This window comes from Rhamphochromis longiceps, linkage group LG19 (genome assembly GCF_057381845.1).
Source record: "Rhamphochromis longiceps isolate RC_006_pf linkage group LG19, R_longiceps_female_GT1.1, whole genome shotgun sequence".
Lineage (NCBI taxonomy): Eukaryota > Metazoa > Chordata > Actinopteri > Cichliformes > Cichlidae > Rhamphochromis > Rhamphochromis longiceps.
Window position 1 is genome coordinate 12,098,857 of NC_140575.1, and position 23,741 is coordinate 12,122,597.

Genomic DNA, 23,741 nt, shown 5'->3' on the forward strand with positions numbered 1-23,741 from the left:
GAAAAGATGAGCAACAATGACGGCAGAAACGCAGTCTTGGTGTAACACTGGACAAACGCCGGCAGGCTGCCTAGCTCGATTTAATCGTTAGCACATAACGGACACCAGCGGAGACGAGCGCGGAAACTGATGAAGTGGAAACACCAAACTCTCGCTGCTTAATGACCAGTAAGTGGATATGACCGCTTAATAGACCGACACACATGTAAGAGTCAGTCCCCTGTGTTTTAATCTGCTTTAATGAGACAAACTCACATAATCCCATTAAACATCCAACAGCGCAGGTGGTTATTACAGTAATCACATTTAGGTCCCACAGAGGCAGGACACAGGCTGCTGCATCCCATTTCATCTGTTACACTGTGGTCTGCTGGATCAGATTTGAGGTCCGCAAAGAGGAACTACTCCAGACAAGGACGGCTGAAGGAACATGTGGCAGCCGTATGCTGTGAGGGATGTTGCTGAGGAATGCAGAGCAGCACTGCCACACTGGCAGGACTGAGCACATGCCGCCGACATGTTATGCAGTTTATGGAAACAGCAAACCATGCAGCGTGCATGTTTTTTCCCCCGTTATCTTTTACTCGCTGTGTGATGTCACTCACCAGTTTTGTGCTCTGTATTTTGAACACATTTTTGGGTAACTGAGCTGTACCCATAAACTTCATGGGCCACTAAGTAAGCACACACACCAGCGAATCAGTAAACATGGTTTTTCATGCTGTACTATGCAGCTCGACTCGTCTTGGAACCAGCCTCGAGCGGCCAGCAGAGAAAGTGCAGATGTTTAGCATCGGCTTCTTTTTCCAGCTCAGGTTGGTTTTATCACGCTGGTCTTCAGATGAAGCACCTTAGGGGTATGATATGTGCCAACACCAGTTAATCTGGAAGAAGGGCGACCGTGGCTCAGGGGGTTGGGAATCGCATCTGTAACCAGAAGGTCGCTGGTTCGATCCCTGGGCTCTCTGTCCTGGTCATTGTGTCCTTGGGCAAGACACTTTACCCTACTTGCCTACTGGTGTTGGCCAGAGGGGCCGATGGCGCGATATGGCAGCCTCGCTTCTGTCAGTCTGCCCCAGGGCAGCTGTGGCTACAACTGTAGCTGCCTCCACCAGTGTATGAATGTGAGAGTGAATGAATAGTGGTATTGTAAAGCGCTTTGGGTGCCTTGAAAAGCGCTATATAAATCCAATCCATTATTATTATTATTATTATTAATCTGCTGAACTGGGCCATATTTAGATTTGCCATGCTGGGTTCTTCTAACGATAGTGGTCTGAGTAGACGCACATTTGAACTGGGATCCAGCGTCTTCTGTCCTCTCATAAGAAAAGAGTGTAGAAGTTACACATCCTGCCGCCATCAGTTCATTTTGGTGTGAAGTTAAAAATAAAATCTAGATAAGAGGCTCTGTGAGATGAATACCAAGTAAAAGATTTTATGACTCAGAAAGACTGAAGCTGACCTGAGCTGTACCCTGGCTGAGTGCAGACAGTCCAGTCCTGCTGCTCTCTGCATCCACAGCGACACAGAGCTCAGCAGAAAACTCTCGACTGTCAGTGGGAGGCTGCAGACGGCACGGCTCCCAGCAGGATGCCGTTTCTCCTGCTCTCCTTGGTAATTCATTGATTCAAATTTGAATCTCATTTCTTTTACGTCAATATAAGTTTTGAATGATTTAAAAACGCTGCCTTCTCTTTTTAGGACGTGGACACTCTGTGTGCTTCACCCCTCCTGCTTCTACACTCACCACAGCAGAGATATCATCCTCTAACACCAATCAAACAGAGCATGTTCTCGTCACGGGACGAGGCAGCAGTGCAGCCCACTTTTATTTATAGAAATCTGAAAAAATATCATCACCAATTCAACTGTAAATATTAAAATGTGCACAAATCAGGCTGCTCTTCACCTCCATGTGTGTTTTAGTGTTTAAATACTCTCATATTGCTCATTGTGCTGTATTTATCACATAGATATGTATGAGTAGTATAATATTTTTTTCTATAAAAACCCAACTAGGGCCTATGCTATAAATTGCAGGTTTTAAACATAAGGCCAAGAGGCAAAGAGGCCCACAGGACATCTCTGCAACACGTGAAGGAGGACACAGATTTTGGTCTTCTAACTGTATTCTCAGTTTAGGTTTTACTGCTCGTCCTGCTGATGAGGACGTCCCCACAGTCTTTCACACTACAATGACAGAAAAACAAATGACAGAAGTTGTCCACCCCCCCAATAGAAATTTATGTTTTGGTTTGTTTTTAATAGCGTGTCCACAGTAAAATCCATGAATGTAAATAAAATAAAAAAAAACAGGGTATTTTTGGTGAATTACCGAAACCTTTCTGCTTTATAATTCCAGGACAGTGAAAAATGAGCACTGAGAAGGGTTCCTGTAAATCTACAGATCTTTTTACAGTTTAAGCTCACAGAGTTGTGCCGACAGATTTCTTTCATTAAATCGAGCAGCATTTTTTCCTCGTGTAGTGAAACACACGTGCAGTTAAATTCTTTTCTTATATTGAGCAGCACAGTGATTAAATGTGCAGCTAAACTGACAGAGGGGAGCATGAGGGGCGGGGACAGGAGAACTGGACTATGGAGCCGGCCCTGCCATTGATCCCTCTGAGCTGGGAGACACAAGCTGACTGGGAAACTGCTCTAAGTTGCTCTACTGCTAAGAAGCTGCAAAATGTGTGTTTTTAGAAACTTAGCTGTAACTGAAAGACTGGAAACAAATCAAACTGCACCGAGAGGACTGTGCTGGTGCCAAAAACACATTTTTAGCAAAGAACATTAAACGTAAAAAATGTTTCCATCGAGCTCGTTCTCGTGTTGACATTCAGAACTTTCCCATGCCGTCCAAACTGCTTTTTTCTCTTGATGGTTTGTTTAACCTTGTGGTGTCTAAGTAACTTTTTCACTTTCTTTAACCTAAAATGCACAAACTAGTAATCTACTCTAAGCTCATTTCAAACACATCCTGGCAGTTTATTCAGGACTCTAAGCCATGTACTTCCCATAATTCAGTAGGGTGTATAACCACGTGTAGCAGCAGCGAGCTGGAGCAATCAGTGACTTTATCGCTCTCTCATATAACTGTGGAGGCGACCCAGCAGTTATTTACATGCAGCTCTCTTTAGGTTAAACTAACCTTAACTAACCCTGGTCTAAACTTCAGTCTCATGGTGACAGACCCTCTCTGTGGCAGGTCCCAGACTCTGGATATCAGATTTGCACAAACGCTCAAACATCATAAATCGTTACTAAAGACACATTTTTATAGTCTGGCTTTAAACACACGTTGACCTAAACATTTTGGTTTTAACAGTCGTTGTTGTTTTTGTTATTGACATTTTATTTATTTTTCTATATTTTACTGCATTATTGTTGTGCATTTTATTTATTGTAGTGGCATTTTACAACCAGTGTAGGCCGAGCTCCAGCTGCCAGACAGCTGGCCTCACATCTGACTCTAGAGAGGAGTTCATGGTCTGTCAGGTGCTTAAATCATCAGCCCTCCACCACCGTGCTGACAGCTGGTATGAGGTGTTGGGTTTTCTCCAAAGGTGCTGCTGTTCGTTCTGGGAAGGGTTTCCCTTCCAAACCAGCCATACTTGTTCATGCTTGTAAACAACAGCACTGACGTGAATTGTAGTCTTTAACATGCCAACTTAGGACCGTCTTTTTTGTATTTCTCTGAGCTTTGCAGACTGAGGGGAATTTGCTGTGACATCCACCCAGGAGTGGACGTCACACACGTGAATCCTCCAGATCTGCAAACTGCTACAACATCTGCTTACACTTAATGATAAGATAATCAAGGGCATCTGATTATCCGCTGATATTCTGTCTGTATAACTTCAATAAGCAATAAGTTAAGCTAATAAAACAATAGCATAGCATACAGGGGGATTGTTTTAGCCATTAATAAATGAGCCTGCAGCTTGATGCTGGAGGGTGAATCACAGCAGCTGACAGAGACCCACAGCCTGCCTCTGTCAGTCTACATCTGTCCCATGGAAACACACAATTTCAAAGTCTTGTGTCATTACAGAGCATCTTTTCATCCGCCTGCTCAATCTTGCCTCTATTCACTATGATTGGTCACACACCACATTAATGAATCCTCTAATTAGAAGTGCTAATGGGAAATCGTTACAGTTGTAAAAAGCTTGGCAGACCTCGTGTGAGGGTGCTGCATCTGTAACAATTAACCCAAAGCTGAGATCTGCACAATTCTGAAGTAATCAAAATCAAGCTGAAACGATCATTTAGAAATGAATACATGATGGACTGCGGGGAAGGTTCTCTTTCTGCTGACCAACAAAGTGCACGTGAATGTGCGCTCTGTGGCAAACAAAAACATGTCTTACATTTCAAAACTTGTCATTCAGCGAATGCCTACAGAGAAGTCTGAGAGAGCAGAGCGAAAACCTGCTGCCTGTGTCCTCAGGTGCTGTGTCTCAATGTGTCAGACATGGGGAACATAATGAAAAGGCAGTCATGTGTGATAGAAAGTGACAGGTGGGTAGAGCTGGGCAGAGATTAAGCACTAAAGCCATTAGAGGAGCAGGACAGGAGCGACATGAAGCCTGCCTCTTCTATCCACATGGATCGATAGAAAAACACGGACATGCTCTAGGCAACCAACATCTCGCCTGGTTTAAGATCTTCCTGACAAAGTCTTTAAAAAAACCTTTATCAGCCACCGAACACGGAGCGTAAAGCCTACAGGCCACTCTCACTGCCTTCAAGCTTTGAAACGAGCAGAAATTCACAAGGAAATTCAAATTTGCATCTTTACTTCTCTTTACTTGACACAAAATCTTATATTTAACTGGGCCTTTGTTGCCATGGAGACGGACAGTATCCAATGTCAGACATGGTAAATTTCGAAGGGGGATGTGGTTACCCTGGAAACAGCCACAGGAGTGAGGCTGAAGCTTCCAAGGAACAAGAAAAAACCCCCACAAAAATACATTTAAAAAAAAAAAAAAAAAAAAATGAGACAAGACAGCAAGATTGCTTCGATACAGCCCTTTTAGGTGTCTCAAGAAATCGTTTGATTAATAAAGACAAAGAACTGCTGTTGATGTGATCCACAAAGACCACAGGTGAAATCTCAATACATGTGCCTAAATAGGAACAAACAGTGACTTATCTGATGTTGGTATCATCGCAGTGACAGTGAAACAGAAAAAATGCCTGTTATTTATTACAACCTACGAGTTTATGGGCCTTTGACGAAGTTTATGAGCAGAGTGAACTCAATGCTGTGAGTTCACCCAGCTCGCAGTGAGTCTGTTGTGTTATTTTACAAAACCTGTTCATTTCCTCGTTTGTCATCTATACTAAAAAAGACTAATCCTGATAAAAGACGGTGAGCAGTACGGGGGGGGGAATTAACTTTCACTATTAAACGCAAGTTAAAATGAACAGCTGCCCTGTTTGTTTAAACATTTAAAAGGTTTCCACACCAAAGAGGACCTTTGTAAGCTGGCGTCTAGTGAACTGTACAGCAGAGTTTCATATGTGAATGTAAAAATCAAAGCTCAGTTTCAGCTCCTGTTTACAGAAAGTCGGCTGTGTCCACTCCGACACATCAGTGCTGTCAACTAGGGCTGCCACGATTAGTCGACTATCACAATCGTCAACGACTGATTTAATAGTCGACGCGTCGTTTGAAGCTTTGTAAGATCACAAAAGACGCAGGAATAAGTAGTAGGATTTAAGAGTGTAATAACGGACTGAAACAGAAGATGGCAGCATTGCATGTACAAGGATGCCAGCTGCCGTTAAACCCTGAAGAAGAAGACGAAGAAGCTGTGTCCCAGAATTCATAGCGCAGCCCAGCTCAGTTTCCAACAATGGCAGCAGCTAGTTAGTTTTAATATTACTCTTATTATTCTTTCTGGGTCACAAAATAAACGTTTAATATGTTTTCAGGCGAGAATGTAGCTGTGTAAACCTCAAATATCTGCTCAGTTTATCAAGACACCACATATTTTCAAAAGCGCTCCGACGTTTTCGGAGACGTCTGTTACCCACTAGCTTGATAGCTAGCCAGGGCAAGGCTCACTAGAGCCGTGAGAACACCGGACTCCTGGCTTCAAACCCACCGCCCTCGTTCGCTACTCAGGTTAAACATGATATATAAGGCACTTAGATAACTTAAAAATGTTATTGTTTGGCTTTTTTTTCAGTATTTTATTTGTTCCTGAGTAAATCGGTTTGGCTGAGATTAACGTTTTTACACAGCTGAATAAATGTCAAGCAGACAGCTGATTATCAGAAGTGTGAGATGCTGGAGAATATAGGTGTCCTGTTATATTTTAGATAGCAAGGAGTTTATTAAACTTCACCGAAACAATCTGCAAATTTCATTAAAATTTAATAAACTACCATCTTGTCTTTATTTTTAGTTAGCACAGACCTTAAACACTTAAAGCTGTAAGCTAATAATAGTTATATAAGAGCAGATGCTGCTGGTGCAATAAGCTGTACGTTTTACTTCCAATGGATGATGATCTGATTAGTCGACTAATCGCAAAATTAATCGGTGACTGGTCGACTATCAAAATAATCGTTTGTGGCAGCCCTAACTGTCACCCATACGAAGGTAGAAATGATACGTTTTAACAACAAATGATCCGACCCAGTCGGTTCCACTGTGGTTCAGCAGCTGCTAGAGGCCCGCTAACATTTCTGCAGGCCCCTCCAGCATTCATGTACATACAACTAAAGAGGCAGAGGTACAAATATAGGGAAAGAAAAACAGTCTTCCTGAACCTCATTTCTAATTTACTAACATCACTGAAGTAAGAGCAGTGTGCTCCTAACAGGCAGCAGGGAGTAAATCCTCTCACTGCACAAAGTGTATGTGAAAATCCGACATGTCACTGATTTCCAGCAATGCCTCTACTGTGAGCTCACTGATGTTATAAAATGATGCTCATTTTGTTAGTTATGCTTCCTTTTAAAAATAAACTAGATAATAAATGCAGGGAAGCTTTACTTCGCTGTGACTGAGCCATGAATATGATGGCTAAAACGCAGAAGTTAGGACCTCAAAAGAGGACTTGACAAACTACCAGGTGATGTCATGGTGGTTTAGATACAGCCTACGCACCATCTGCAAAGGTGACAGATGACTGCTCTCTTTCCAGCTTATACTGATAATTATTTATAGGGACTGTCGGTGAGTGAGTGTACAGCTTGATTTCTCCATCTCTATATTTTGCCGGCAATAAAACTAACAGGCAACTCCTCAGGCAAACACTGTAATGACATGACAGGCAAACAGCCACATCACACAGTAACTAGTAATGAGTTGAATCAGAAGATTGTTACAAACACACAATATCTGTTTCACATTAAACACGGACGCTCAACTTTTTGACCTTTGTCCCTAAAATGCTCTCACGTTGTCCTTCACATACACACATACTGGACGGGGAAAACCAGTTAACTAATTACTTTAAATACTCACAGTTTAATCTATGACACAGTGTTACGGCCCTAGCTGGGCCTCCTGATACTGCCCTTGTGTGGGCGTGGTGTTTTTCTCCGCCTCCTCCTCTTTTGCTCCACCCCCCCGTCTCTCTCTTGCTCTTCTCTCTCCCCAGGACACAGCTGCTGCTCATTGGACTCATTTACCACCTGGGCCCAGTCAGCAATCACCTCTCGGAGGTCATATAAGCTGGGGATGAGCTGTGAACAGGGTGGGGTGTTCTCTGGTGTCTCTGCGTTGTGTGTGGTTAGCCTGCTCAAAGTGTGGAGTTGTGGAAACAGCATAGCTGCTTTGCGTGAGTAGTGTGGGCTTGTGGGCCTTGGCAGCAGTAAAGCCAGCTGCTGATAGTGACAGGGTGAGCTTGTGGGCCCCTGGAAGTACCTCCTCGTGGTGTGGAGTTTTTGTTTGGTTGTTGTGTTCTTTGTTGTTGCAACCCTTTTTCTCTTTTTCCAAGTGTTATTGGTAAAACGGCGTTGCCGGCTCTTTATGTTAAGATGATCTATAATAAAGACTATTTTATTTACTGAAAACACTGGTCTGTTTTCCTTTCATTCTGTTCTGGACTCATTTGTTACTGGTCCCCTCACTCACATGCCTAGACCCTTTCGGGGGGAACGTAACAAAGTGGGGGCTCGTCCGGGATATGAATGGAAGGAACAACAATTGAGTTTTGGTGAGTTGTTTGCCGGTGGCTTGTTTAGTTATATGGTATCTGCTGCGCTCTCTCTCCAGTTAGCAAAGGGGAGTGTCTAGCTGAGTGTAAGCTCCTCCTTCAGGCACTCATTTTTTATTTTTCCTTTATTATTTTCGGAGTAATCCCGGGTGGGGATTAGTTCCCTGTCGGGGGTAGGCTTGTCGGTGCTTTGTGCACTTGACGCTTAGCCTTTAAAGTTGCCTCGAGCCTGGTACACTCCAGAAGCTAACTAGGCTAAGATTTTAGTAGGCAGGTCTGGGGAGAGGGTTGGCGGTATTTTTATTTATTGGTTAACCTGTGGCCACACTTTTCCCGCCTGTTTCTCATTTGTGTATTGGAGGTGGTGCTTCTTTGTTGTTATTGTTAGCCTCAGGTAGTTTTTGTTTTAGAGTCAATGGCTACCTTTGATATTGCAGTGTTTAAGGGTGAGCGTGGTGCAGCGTCTCAGCCCGTTCTGCAGGCGCCAGCTCAAGCTGTAGGTCCATTGGTGTCGACACCTGTTGATCAGGGGCTGCCTGAGGACAAACCCATGACAGTGCCTCGCTTCGAACCCCTCTCCATTGAATCAAGTGAAGGCTCGAAGCTGGATGCTAAGCTCCGTGTCCGTCTGGCTCGTCTCCAGCTGGAGAAGGAGCAGCGTGAGAGAGAGTTCCAGCTGAAAAGGGAGCTAGAGCTTAGGCGTTTGGACGCGGAACTGGCTAGGGCTAGGGAGGTTGAGCTGATGAAGGTGGAGGTGGAGGCAGAGACAGCTGTGAGGTTGCGACAGCTGGAACTCCGGCAGGTTTCCCTTCCTTCGACCGCCTCCATTCGTCAGGCGGACACCCCGTTTGACGTAGGGAAAAACAGTCGTCTGGTTCCGATGTTCCGTGACACTGAGGTCGACAGCTACTTCGAGTCGTTTGAACGAATAGCCACGGCCTTGCACTGGCCACGGGATTCATGGGCCCTCTTGCTCCAATGTAAGCTGGCGGGTAAGGCTCAAGAAGTTTGTTCCTCGTTGTCAGCTGAGGACAGCTTGGACTATGACAAGCTGAAAAGGGCTATCCTGCTGGCCTATGAGCTGGTCCCAGAAGCCTATAGGCAGCGTTTCCGGGGGTTGAGAAGAGGTCAGGGTCAGTCCTATCTTGATTTCGCCAGGGAAAAAGGTGTTCTTTTCGATCGGTGGTGTGCGGCCTGCAAAGCCACTGACCTGGCTTCGATCCGGGAACTAATGCTCATAGAGGAATTTAAGAACTGCATTGCTGAGCGCATCGCGGTATATATTAATGAACAGAAGGTTTCCTCGCTACAGCAGGCTGCGACGCTGGCTGATGAGTTCGCGCTCGTCCATAAAACCAGTGTCAGTAGGTATGACCGGCGCGATGCCCCAGTGAAGGTTAGTGATGTGCCAGCTACACAGTACCGAAAGGGTGAGGTACTTGTGTCCCATTCCAGTGTGAAACGAAAGTGTTTTTTTTGTTTAAAGTCTGGCCATTTAATAGCAAATTGTGGAGCCTACAAACAGAAACAGTCAGTCTTGAGAGTTAGGAGTGTGCCAGCTAACAAAGCCGATACAGGCGTGGTTTCAAGAGCCAAAACAAAGCTCTGTTTCTTCTGCCACAAACCTGGCCACCTGGTTGCTCACTGTTTGAAAGCAAACTCAAAGCAAAATCGATCTGCTTTCAAAAGAGTGAACTGTGGTTCACAAACCGACAAAGTTGCCAGTCCTAGGCAACAGTTGGAGCATAATTGCTCAGTGGTGTCATTTGGTCACTGTCAGAGATCACCTAATTGTAATCTGCCACCTGTTGACTGTCTTTCGGGTCCAGATGACCTGCAGTGTGACCCATTGTGTACGACACAAACACTCAAACCTGCACCTCTGGGTAACCCGCATGCCTTTCGCCATGACCTAGCGAAGAAGCGTCAGAGAAGTGTTGCTGTAAGGCCTTCTAGCTGCCTGATGGGTTCTCCATATGTGATGGCTCAAAAAACATTTGGCTGTCATTTGGGACACTATGTTGAGGGACTTGAGCCAACCCCGTGCAGTGTTTTCAACCCATCAAAAAGGTCTTGGCAGATTCGGCAGGGTATGCCTAACCGTTATTATGGTGGATGGTAGGTGATATGTTTAAAAGCTGGGTAGGACGTTCTATGACAAACCACTGGTTTGTATTTATGGGAGGGGGTGTTACGGCCCTAGCTGGGCCTCCTGATACTGCCCTTGTGTGGGCGTGGTGTTTTTCTCCGCCTCCTCCTCTTTTGCTCCACCCCCCCGTCTCTCTCTTGCTCTTCTCTCTCCCCAGGACACAGCTGCTGCTCATTGGACTCATTTACCACCTGGGCCCAGTCAGCAATCACCTCTCGGAGGTCATATAAGCTGGGGATGAGCTGTGAACAGGGTGGGGTGTTCTCTGGTGTCTCTGCGTTGTGTGTGGTTAGCCTGCTCAAAGTGTGGAGTTGTGGAAACAGCATAGCTGCTTTGCGTGAGTAGTGTGGGCTTGTGGGCCTTGGCAGCAGTAAAGCCAGCTGCTGATAGTGACAGGGTGAGCTTGTGGGCCCCTGGAAGTACCTCCTCGTGGTGTGGAGTTTTTGTTTGGTTGTTGTGTTCTTTGTTGTTGCAACCCTTTTTCTCTTTTTCCAAGTGTTATTGGTAAAACGGCGTTGCCGGCTCTTTATGTTAAGATGATCTATAATAAAGACTATTTTATTTACTGAAAACACTGGTCTGTTTTCCTTTCATTCTGTTCTGGACTCATTTGTTACTGGTCCCCTCACTCACATGCCTAGACCCTTTCGGGGGGAACGTAACACACAGCATATTTTTTGTATTGATAATAAATAAATAATAAATCATGATTAGCAGCTGAAACTCAGCTCTGCATGCTGCAAACATCACTTGTAGAGACAGTCGACAGCTGCTGTCAGATTCATACAATTATAAGATTTCTCCAAACTAAACAAACAGTTGGTCTGCAAACAGACAGCTCTCGTTTTAGCTGCGATGCTCTGTGTAGCACCACTGAATTAAAGGCTCCTCTGTGCAGTTATTATTTCCACAGCATGCCAAAGCTACAATCAGGTATATCAAGCACGCCACATGTAAAACATGAGGGACACAATCTTATGGGAGGAACATGTATGGCTGCCAGTGGAGCAGGTCTGTGCTCAGATTCAGTCACCTGATCTCAACCCAACAGAGCAGCTTTTCAGTTACTGAAGACAACACTGAAGGAAGAGCTTCTCAAGGGAGGAAGCACACAACAGTTTTTCATCCAAGTATTAAAACTGCCACTCTATTTAAAATGATCTGAACTCCTTTTGATCCCTGAAAGTTGGGGCTGTAATTCCTAAACAGTTAATAGCTTTTCACAGCTGCTCCCTTAATTGCAAGAGGTTACCACAGCAGATGGATCTGCATGTTTGATTCGCCAGATTTTTACTGATGCCCTCCCAGAGATGTATGCCTCCTCCCAGTTTCAAACTGGGGCTCTTTCACGTGTTAACCACAAACTACAGGGGATCCCTAAACAATTTATGCAATTCTTTCATTAAACCCCAGGAATTCAAGCTGAAAGTCTGCACTTCAATCTCATTTTAACTGATGGGATTTAGAATCGCTGTGCTCACGGGCAAAAATATAAAGGCAAACTGTCCAAATACTTTTGGGCCTTGTACCTCAACAGAGCTTTTTCTACTCATTTGCCTCTCAATGGGTGTACTAATCTTAACAATAATCCAATCCAGATTTACCGTTATCACATTTCCCATTAAATCCTCTTATGATGCCGACCAGTTTTTCAAAACTCAGCTGAGAGTTAAGCTTGGGGGACTTTCATCTCTGCTTGATGTGACCATGTGACTCAGCACTGTTCCCTCGCCGTCCTTTCACTGTCACCTGAGATAAACCCCTTTTTTATTTCTTCTTCTGTCATGCAGCTTTGAAGGAAATCTATATCCTGTGATCTATTAAAAAAAAAAAAACAAAAAAAAAAAAACAACCACGGACATCCTCCTGCACATACGATACCTGGACATTTTTTGTTTTTAAATCTGTGCTTTCACGAAAGGAGACTATATGGTACTGCTGTGCCCCGAGATATCCTCCATGATATCGCAGCACCAAAGTGTCCAGTAATGTGCTTAACAATGTGTTAATAATGCACTTGGAGCACTTGGCTTTGTGGCCTTTCATTCTAAAGTCTCATTACTCATCTGGGCTACATGGATACAAGGCTTTGTCAGCTTTGTTTTTTTATTACATTTTGATTGCTTTGGATGGAGGCAAGGGCAGAACGTGAACCTCCACTTAGCTGCAGGCCAAGTCATTTGTCAATGAAACAACTGAACATGACAAGCTTCTGCAAATGCTTACATTTTTGCCCAGACTGCTTCGTGCATTCACCACTTTCTGCTACACGCCAGAAAAATGTCAGCAGTGAGCGGCACAGCTTCGGTCAGTTGTGCTTTAGAGAAACATCTACAAGAATAACCTTTAAACATGTGCCAGAGGTCCCGTCAGTTACCTCTGGCACAGGGAGCTGGTGCCAGCTCAGAAGAGTGGCATGAAAAACAGTGGGTGCAGCGACGACTAAAGGCTTGACAGAATTCAAAGCAAAGCCTGGACAGACTTGGTGGTTTGAGCGCAGGAGAAAGGCAGAAGAGACAGCTATGATTAAAACGTATGCAGAACACATTTACTTCTAAATGACCCACATCAGACTGTCGGGTTTTTCATTGGGCAGCGGCAACCTGATAACTGGATCGGATATCGCTCCCATCCTGGCTCTGAAAGCCGGAGCAGCTGATCCGTGTCAATGAGACGATCTATTGCTGATCCATTTACTAAACATACAGCAGCAGCAGCGTTGCTAGCAAGAGAGCTGAAACACTAGGCACACGGGACTAGAGACAGGTTAGCGGTCATCTGGCAACCACAGGTCACCAGGGAAAGATGTGTATTCCCCACCCGGGCGGTGAGCGGCAAATTGCTGCCTGTGGATTAAATCGGAACCTACGAAGTTTTTTAGTGATAGCCAAAGAGTGTACGTGGAGTGACAGGAGTTACTTGCATGAACTTACCATTTTCTCCAGCCACACTCAATAGTTTCAGAGAGCTCCTCCATTTTTGGTGGTGTCATGAGAGTCCCAGCTGATAAGTTTTTACAATGAAGTCTGAACAAAATTTTAAAGCTGAAGTTGAAACGCAAGCCCATCAGGTCACCTCGCTGCATAAACTCTGCATTCTCACACTGAGCTGAAACAACCCAAAGAAATAACCTGAATAAGCTTTTTGTTTCTAATGTATTTTTGTCCCACTGTCTGTCGCATTTCATTTGCCTTATACATAAGGATTTATTCCCAGTCTCTTCCGAACATTGATGAACCCAGCTGATTCATTTAACTCTGGTATCAAATCAATATTCAGCACTGGCAGACGCCTGAGGATGAGGTATCTGAATCGGGGCTAAGATGGAAAAAGTTTTACTCATCACTAAAACAGTCCAGTACGACCTGCCCAGTGTCTGTGTTGTAAAACCAGAGTATCGTGCCGCCAAGTGAACCGTTTCATTTCTGCCAATGAGCTGAGTGGAAGCCAGGGAGGGTAAATCTAGAATGGCAGCGCACTGCTGACAGCTCAGTTTAAGGAATGCTTTTCCTGGGAAAGCTTGTCTACACTGGGTGTGACTGTGGACAAAGACTGTTGTGCAACAGCTCGTCTTGTGACACTCCAAACACTTACTATACAACAAACACTTACTATTCTTCTAGGGTATTACTCAGAATCAACAGCGTAGAAACAGACCGTTAGCATTTCATCGTTCTCACTAGGGCTGCACGATTTTGCATAAAATGAGAATCACGATTTTTTGGCTTTGAATTGAGATCACGATTCTCTCACGATTCTCTTTTCCAGTATAAATATTTATTGCATTTATTAATTGCACATCAACTTCGTAACAGTTGAGACTGAACATAAAAACAATAAATAAACATAAAAACAACAAATGTCTCACGTTTTGTTGTTGTACTGCTTGAAATTCCGTCTCCACCGTTGCTCGACGCTGCGTGTATAGAGCAGGTAGTGCAACAATAGAAAAATAGTTGCGGGACGGCACTGTGTAGCGTTTGTCTAGGGTGTTGATCATTTTCCTAAATCCCTCGTTTTGCACCGTGTTGATGGGAGCCATATCTTTGGTCAGGTGATAAGTAATAGCCTCCGTAATTTCTTTGTGCCTGCGGGAGTTCGACGGGTATAGGGAAGCGCTGTATAAGGTTCCCGTTATTGATGTTTGGGTGGTTGACCGGGACGGATTTTCTCCTGTCACTCTCTCGTCATCCCTGACGTGCTCTCCGTTGTTTTTTCCCTGCTAATTTTAGCATCACACGGCACAGCTTCTGTATCACGTGGTATAAGGCTCCGCCCTTGTCATTTGTTGAGCAGGAAGAGTGAGCGCTTGTTTTCATGCAGAGTACGTCCCGGATCAAAATGCGGTACAATCGTCGTCTTTTTTTTTTTTTTTTTTTTTTAAATCGTTGTCATTTGGAAATGAGATCGCGATTTTCTAACGATTAATCGTGCAGCCCTAGTTCTCACTACATTAGATTTGTAGCTACAGGGCACCAACATGGCTTTTGCTAACAAGTCTGGTGTATATACATGTATGAGCAGTCATACAAGCACTGGTGGATTCATGAAATGGCAGAAATGCCCGAACGGAACCAGATCCCAGCCTGTGTGTTTGTTCAGCTCTTAATAGGTCGTTGTATAAACCCATTAAGAGAGAACGATTATTTTGGATTAAATGTTTCACGTCTCTGTACAAGATCCCACTTATGTGCCACCAATTTAAAAAGGACATATTTGTGTCGTGTACACATCTGTGTGTATTTAAGAATCAGTGTTTTTGTGTCCTTAGATTCTTTTCTTAAAGAGTATTTTAATCACAACAATAAGAGCTGTGTGTTTCAGTACCAGCTATAAATAAACCTTTGCAAATCTGAGATTGTAATTTTGGTCCAGTATCACAGATTCAGCTGACAGCAGGTCTCCAGGCTGGTGCTTAGCTAACATTATTGTTACAGTGTTTAGTTTACAGTAAAGTAGTGCTTAGCTGTAAATAAATGAAGGATTTCTGTGAGTAAGATGCTGTGACAGCCACAAAGCAGGCTGGACGGCTGCTCAGAGGCAGCTGGACTTGTTTCTTCCACGGGTCATGTGATCGGCTCAGTTTACCTGTTTGTGGATTTCTCAGCTGACTCACTTTAATGATGAATTTACATGAAATTCGAGGTGTGACTTGGCTAAACTTTGGAGTCAATCCAGGAATTTTGAAAAGGATTCTTTACAATTACAAGATGGAGCAGAATGAAATGTTTCACCTCGGCCTTTAAAAACACACATTAAATGAAACGGAAACTTCAGAGACATCGCGATGATCAGGGGAAAAACATTTAAAAATCAAACCAGTCCATCTGGATCCAGGGATTTAGTTCTTGTATGTTGTACAGGGACCTGTCTGATCTGAGTAGAGTTACACAGCACTCCTGCTGCACACTGTAATTTTTTGCTTCCCTGAGAGCATCCGCTCTTTTCTTTAAGATCTAAATTAGATGTGACTAAACATGTCAAACAGCTAAATCAGAGCCAAACGAATAGCTGTATCGCTGAAAAGAGCAGCAGCCTGCATATGCCAATATCAAGTAAATGTGCCGCCTCATTTTCCTGACCACATACTTGTGTTTTGGCGATTACCTTTTTCTAAGCATTACCACATGGTAACAAGTGAGCCGTGTCCAATGTTCTCACTGTAAGACAGCAATAACACCACTCGAAAGAAAGGATTAAAGAAGACGGGTACGTGAAAGCTGTTTTCCACATTGTTTTGCTTAAAGTGAAATTACAAAGTCAGTTTGAATGTATGGAAATCAGACAACAGCAGCTATGCAAACTGCTGCAGGTTCACATTTCTGTAATAACAAAATCAAACTGTTTCACTGATTTTCACTAAATCATTTTCACCCCTGGTGAAGCTTGTATGCCTCAGCCTTACTGCTCATAGGTACTAAACACAGTACATACATTTATTTAACCAACACACCTGATGGACAGGTGATAAAAAAAAGTACAAAAACAACCTGACTCTTTCACCAAAATCAGCACGAGTTTCAAGACAGACAGGGCCTCTGTACTGACAACAGTAACTTCCCATACATGACAGATAAATGCAAATCAATCATTTCAATGGAACACAAGAACAGCCTTAAACAGTCCAGGAAAAGACACAGCCGACCATTCAAACATACAATGGCGAGCATTAGTTTTAAGGGTTGTAATAAGCCTCCACTGCATATAAACAATATCACCATCATTCAGCAGCAATATAAATACAGAGGCAACAAATGTCTTCCACGCTTTATTGTGCTGCACAGGATTTTTTTTAAGTCTGTCCAATGTGGATGTTTCTGATTTGTCTTTTTAAATCACCATCTGCTTCAAACTGTAATCTGTCTTGAATTAACTCGCCAACTTGGCGTCATTGTCCAGGATGATTTCTTTGTGAATGAATGGAAGCAGAGCTGTAACATTCAAATCTGATTTTACTACAACAACAACAACAACAACATTTTTGTGACTTTGGACTAGTGCTGGGCCATATCATACTGTTCACAGTAACATCAGTTTAATGTTGGGCAACGATAAGAAAATGAAATATAGCGATAGAATATGGGTAAAACGCGCATGCGCAGAGCCTTTGTTTTCATACACACATGGCAGAAAAAGCATGGCGGCGACGGAGAATGAGAAGAGCGAAAGCGGATCGTTGAATGAAACGATGAACCAGAACTGGTTTGTAAAAATGCTGCAACTTCAGTGGTGTGGAACTGGTTTAGCTTTCGTCCGCCAGATACACAACAAAGCACTATTTTTGGTAGAGCGTGCTAGCGGGCCGTCGTTATTACCGTGTTGTTTGGAAAATACGGCACACTTAAAATCAATCCTTTGATTTTTCTGAAAATCGACAGTGCCCCTTATAATCCTAAGCTACGAAGCCGCACCGCTTGATGGATTGTCGGAGCATTACGGCTATCGTAGGCGGAGCCTCGCGGAGTGATACGTGCTGTGCTTCAACATACCGTAATATTACCGTATTGTGTGGGTATAAGCTCTTTTTAAGTGTTGTGGATATTATACATGGTTATGCTGAGGATATGTCGGCCAGTTTCCACTGGAAATGCCTTTTGGTTAAACTGTCAGCGAGGAATTTGCATTTGCACTGTTACATTTGTATATTACTGTAATGCACATAAAAAACAGCTGCTTATTTAAGTGAAAATACATTGATGGGGTTTTTTTTGCACTAATAAAGTTGTGGAGTTGCAAAGTATTTTGTCTCGTGTCAATTATATCGTCAGTAATATCGTTATCGCAAATTTTCATATGTATATCATGATAGATATTTTTGGTCATATCACCCTGCCCTACTTTAGACCTCAATATTTTTAAACGATTTTCACACTGTTACACTACAGCAGCAATAAAAATACAGACTAAGTCCACTACCCTACATGTGTACTATGATAACAGCAGATATGCCTGCGACCAACACAAATGACCTGCATGCTTTGATTGGTTCTTTGGGCAGAGGGAGGACAATAGCCACCTTTGCTGTTGAAGAATTGCCCGTTAGATTTTTAGCTCTAATGTCACCAAGACTATATTTCTGGTGGCTCGGATAGTAGAGCAGCTGTCCTGCAGCCACAGAGATGTTGGTTTGATTCCTCATGCACAGCACCCTACATAATGGATTTATCTTTAAAGGTCATTCAGTATTCAACAGATTGCTCAGTGTCACAACCCAGTCCTGTGTTAGTACCTACATTGCAACAGTCTATAGTTTTTCAGCTGCAAACAGTACTGAAGCCAATTTGTTGTCCTCTATTAAAGCCCCAAACTGTGCTTCAGAACAACCCTTCAAACATCTGCCTGAGTGAACTTTTACGAGACATAAAGGAGAGAAGGCAACATGTGGAACAACAGCCCACATGTACGTCTGGGGGAGCCAGCAACAGAACAATAAACAGAGCAAAGTCTGCCGGTAACTAACAGGGTTTATTGTGCATGGCTGAGCACCCCTCAGACAGACACTAAGAAAACAAGCAGGAAAAAGGAAATATGGTTAATGTAGTGTACACGTCTGCAGCCCTCACTGACCATCTGCTGACTCTTTCTGGGCCCCCGAAATAAGAACGTCTTTAAATACATGTAAAGCCCGTGTTATCAAACCCAAGGCTAAAATGAAAAAACAAGAAAGAACTAATAGCACACGAAGCAACAAAGACAGCAAAAGCCACTAGAAAGCAAGTGAGTAGATGTTCCTCTCTATGCTGACAACCGGGAGCGAGGGAAGGAAAACACAACTAATCGAAATGCATTACAGTTAATGACAACAGAAGCCAATGTGCAGGTCTGCTGCTATCACCCTGTCTGATAAATGTCTCCTTTCAGCTGATGGGAGAAAGCTGGAGGAGGGGAGGCAGGAGGACTCGGCCGGCCTGCAGGCAGGGACAGTTAGACAGGGTGGACAGCGTGAAGCTCAACGTGGCCTCGCGGTTACACACTGAAGTTTGTTTTTTGGTCAGACTGAAACATTTGATTGCTTTGCTCATTTTTATTTATTCATTCATCTTTTTATGGAAGTGAAACTCGTGAGATTAAGAATGTTTGTGCAGGAGCGCACTGAGCGTTGATGTCTGACACATCAAATGAGTATGAACTGATATGTTTTGGACTAAACTGAAGAGCCTACCATCTCAAGGCGCTGCTCCCATTAACCATGTCCTTCTAGCCGACAGATTGATTGCATCTCTGGCACTGCTCTCGAATGGTTTTTATACTTATCCCACATAAACTTCAGCGATAGTATTAAGATCTGCACTACATGTTTTCATCTGCTACTCCAATGTGGCGTCCCTCAGGCTTCAATCCTTGGGCCACTTCTGTTTTCCTTATATGCACATCACCCCACAGCACATTACACCTTTTAATTCTCCCCCCAATTCTAGTTTACTGTGACTTTTTCACCCATCAGATCAGAGACTTTCAGATGTTCCACCAGCTTATTTCAAATCCACAGCCTTCGCAGTTGTAGCCCTTTAACCGTCCTCCTTACATCAGGTCAGTTTACTGAAAACTTTCACTTTGCAACTGTAAGTTTTAAAAACTGCTTTACAAATAAAGAGCTAAACACGTTGTTTGTTTTATCTGCATGGTTCATATTTAATACAGATTCTAAAATCAAGGACTCACTTCCTACTTACTTTCCTGTGTAGTCATCCCCCAAAGGCTCACTTTGAGGCAGGAAAAACCCTGATACCGTCCCTGAAAACTGCCCCCTCTCGTCATAACAAACAGGACAGTGCCCGGCACCCGGCTCCACTTACTGCACCGCGTAGGAAGCAAAGCTGTCCGGTGGGAGGGAGCGGTATCATCAGGAAGCACCTTGCATCCTACATGTGGGTGCCGAGGGAAATCCAGGTTCAAACGGACACTCCGGCGAGTTAACCTCTCATTATGGTATTTTATCAACTGTGTCACTGTACAGGGAGCTGGGTGTTTTAAGTCCAGACCTCCAGCTGTCTGCCCTTTGGTCTTGGGTTAAGTCTGTATCTGCTGAAGTGACAATTTATTGAAAGATGAAGTGGTCCAGAGGTTACAGATGTGTAGCACTGCAAGGGAAGGAGTTCCAATAAAGGGCACACATAAAAATCCATTTCAACCATTCGTTTAGCCAAATATTAGAGCTGAAAATTAGAGTCGCTTCAGTTTTCAACAGATAACATTAATTGCTTTTCAATTAAATCGTTAGTACTATAAATTCTTAAAAACACTTGTTTTCCGGAGCAGATGGGGATATTTTTAAATGTCTTGCAATTCATCTACTCTAATGCAATGCTTCCTTTATGTTTTTTTTTAATGCAGTTTATCGTAATAAGTGGATATTGTATTACAGTGAAAACTGTTTTTAAGATTTCAAAACTCCATTTACACACACAGTGGACACAATATTAGGAACACTATAGTGTAGATAACATTAACCTCTGCATTTTGCCTATAGAGCATTCTTTAGCTGTGAAGCACTTTACCCTGAGGAAGACTATTTTTGGACTGAACAGCAAACGTTAGAGCAGGACTATTATCTAGCATAGATGTGTTTCAGAGATGGCAGACGACACAGGGACTGTTAAGGGCTAATGAGACAGCTGAGGTCAGAGTCTGTGTATGTGCTGCATTGTGCACTTCCACCACAGCGGGTTTAGTCAGTGATGAGGTGAAGATGAAGGGTTGAATGGAGAATATGCTGACGGTTGATTACAAGTTTTATACAAACAGTAAAAAGAGAGGACTTATTTTAGGATAGTCGGGCTGTAATTCGAGACAGACACTGCGGTCGATTAGCGGTTAGACTGAGAACCTTCACCTGTAGTTAAGCTATCAGTGGTGAGGTTGCCGGCAGCAAAAGTTGAATGATGAGTTGTTCCTTGATAGTTGATCAAATACGTGTTTTTAAACATTTTGGTTATCATAACCGCTTGTTCTGTTTCCAAAACAATCTTTGGCTGCTGTATAGAAATGACACACCAATCATCACTATGACCAGTGGCACGTGAAGTGAATAACACCGATCATCGTGGCACCTGTTAGTGGGTGGGATATATTAGAGAACAAGTGAACATTTCAGCCTCAAAGACGATCTGTTAGAAGCAGGAAAAATGGGAAACTTAAGGATCTGAGCGACTCTGATAAGAGCCAAACTGTGATGCCTATACAAATGGGTCAGAGCCTCTCCAGAACCACAGCTCTTGTGGGGTGTGAAGTGGGCAGTATGTATCAAAAGCGATGCAAGAAAGAAACAGTAGTGAACCAGCGACAGAGTCACAGGCAGCAATGGGGAGCAAAGGCTGGCCCTACATGAGCTGCTGTAGCTCAAACTGCAGAAAAAGTTCATGACAGAAAGGTGCCAGACTCCACATTCACCTGATTTGAACCGTGTAAAGAATATTATGAGTTTTACATATCTATAGATCAGACATCAGTCCCCTAACTGCAAAAGTGCTGTTTCTACAGGTCTCCAAATCTGCTGACAGAGACTGGACGTCCAGACAATTTAGAGACTTCAACCTGTTACCCCGAGGTCCCCTCCTGAGTGTCCATAATCAAAGAGCCATAGCTCCAGATATTTACCCTGAAACACTGCAATGACAGCTCAAGGAGTGTTGTTCATAATGGAATTTTAAAATGAAGACTAGCGACAGCAGGGACCTGATTTTTTGCACAATTCCCTTTGAGAAGGGTAACTTATCACTGGAATTTCATCGGGCAACTCTAAGATGATCAGGTCATTCCAGCTAAATGAATGCCTGCACACAACGACCTGAAGAACTCTAGCTGTAGAGTTACATGAAAATAGTGACGCCGACACTGAGCACTGCCTTTCACCCCTTTAGGCTGAAATCATCACGCAAACCACGTAAACTATAACCTGTAAACAGATTAAGACCAAGGAAACCCACACCCTGTACTTGGCGAGCTACACCTCCCACATAAATAGATAAAAAAAAACAACAACAACAAAAACCCAACATGGATGCCTCCACCTCTCCCATCGGCTTATAGTAACATTTTCCTGATACACCCACTCCACGGCGATGCCGGTGACATAACTGAATTGTGTCTTAGACGTTTCTCTGGCACCTGCTCTTATGAAATGTAATCCTGAATGTTGCTTTGCACAAATAGAAAGCAGATGGGAGCAAATGGGAGACCGCACATGCTCAGTACTTACTCAAAGCTGAAGAAAAGTCCACAAGTGACTAGAATGAGGATAAGGGTGAGGTAGAAAACCCCCGTCTGCTTGGCCATCATAATCCTGCCATCGCAGTAAAACTTATTCCGCCCCGGGAAGATCTCCCACTTCCTCTTCTTTGGGGTCCTTTTCTTGTACGGGGTCTCCATCGGTGTCGAGCTGCGAGTACTGATCTGGCTGTACTCGCACTCTCTCATGGACTCTGACACCCCGAGATGCATCAACAGCTGATTAAAATCCCCAGAGCTGAACAAATCCCGGGGCAGAGCAGCCTCTGTGGAGGAAATACACCAGTTCAGTTTAGCATTCAGGCTAGGAGAGCAACTTATCCGACACAGAAACACAGGGTGGGGGTGAAGAAAAAAAAAAGTTTGTGAGGGGTGCAGCACACACTTCCTGTTATTAATAAAACCTCGGCTAAAGCTCACTTTACACCTGTGTAGCGCCCCAGGTCCTGGCTATGGAGCCGGGTTCGTAAAAAATGCAAATTTAGCTATTAAAAAAAGTTAGCTAACTTACGCTCATATTTCACAGCTTAACGTTAACAGCCCCTCTGTTAGCAAGCAACCTGGCTAGCTACGACACGGCAACCGAATCCAAAGTGTCGCTAAGGAGCTAACATGGCTAGCAAGTTGCTGAGATAAGTTCTCGTTATACACGTTGGCCAACTCTGGCAATTAACGACTAGCCCTCTGGCCAGTCATCTCACCCACACACAGTTACAAGTACTGACTTCGATGTTTTTACTCCTAACTGTCCTGCATGGTCCCTGGGAACCTTTGAGGGCACTCTTCGGCTTAACGGTCACAGACATCCCGGGTGGTGTATGTCTGCTCCGCCCGCCGCCGAGCCGACTCACCGAGGGAAAGTCGTCGTGTCGGTGTGCTGTCGCGTAGCTTCTCCTCTCGTTACCCGGGTTTGTTACGAGCCGAGGACAAAGCGAATGACACCATCTTTTTAAAAAAATAAGTTTAAACAAATGAGTTTTTAATTTGGCTCGTCGGTTTAAGAAAAGAAAAAAATAAGTTGGTTGTGGAAGCGAAGGGAAATCCAGACACGGTGGGGTGCTCTCAGACGAGCTCCAGCATCCTCAACGAGTCCCTGCGCTCAACACCGACCGAGCAGCCATATGGCCAACTGTTTCTACAGCAACCATCCGCGGATACCGTCAACATCCAGCCAGGGATTTGGAAGAAAAGTTACAGCTTTTCCCGGTAAACGCGCTGCCAGGCCAGTCGACAGCCCTCCGCTCACATTGTGTTCCTGTCCACGCACGTCGCTGCCACCCTCGCAAACAACAAATATCAACATGGGAGCAGAGCACACAGCCTCAGCCTGCTCCTCCCCTTCCACCCAGGCTGGAGCCCGAGTCACCACACTGATGAGATGCACAGGGAGGAGGAGCCGATGAAGTGGGGCTTCCCAAAACGGGCTCCGGAATCCTCCGGGTGGTTGTTTCGCGAAAGGTGCGGAATAATGAATCCCCGAGAGCAGGGGTGTGTCCAGAGGGGAAGTGACCGTGGGTGCAGTTTGAACCCCACCGTTGCGCTGTGTCAATAGACTGTATAAAAAGGTGGAGTTGGCTTCAGGAAGAGTAAAACCCAACTCTGCATTCTCTTTAGTGGTCACCAGGGGGCGATACTTGTGGTTGCAAATTAGACAGATTCTATAAAAGTCTATGGGG

At 44.0% G+C, this 23,741-nt stretch overlaps 1 protein-coding gene across 4 annotated transcripts in view; it reads right to left on the reverse strand.

The window, feature by feature from the left end:
- Positions 1-23,472, reverse strand: part of LOC146646334 (palmitoyltransferase ZDHHC14-like) — a 65,930-nt gene extending 42,458 nt beyond the window's left edge. Inside the window, exons 1-2 of one of the 4 annotated variants that reach the window (XM_085391624.1) lie at positions 22,917-23,472; positions 22,037-22,331 (exon numbers count right to left, since the gene is read on the reverse strand). In XM_085391624.1, the coding sequence (XP_085247750.1) occupies positions 22,037-22,278 (242 nt within the window). In that variant the 5' untranslated portion in view covers positions 22,279-22,331; positions 22,917-23,472. Of the gene's footprint in view, positions 1-22,036; positions 22,332-22,576; positions 22,729-22,790 lie in introns of those variants that run through there. The other 3 variants (XM_085391628.1, XM_085391626.1, XM_085391627.1) reach the window with 3 other exon arrangements.
- Positions 23,473-23,741: the final 269 nt, after the last annotated feature.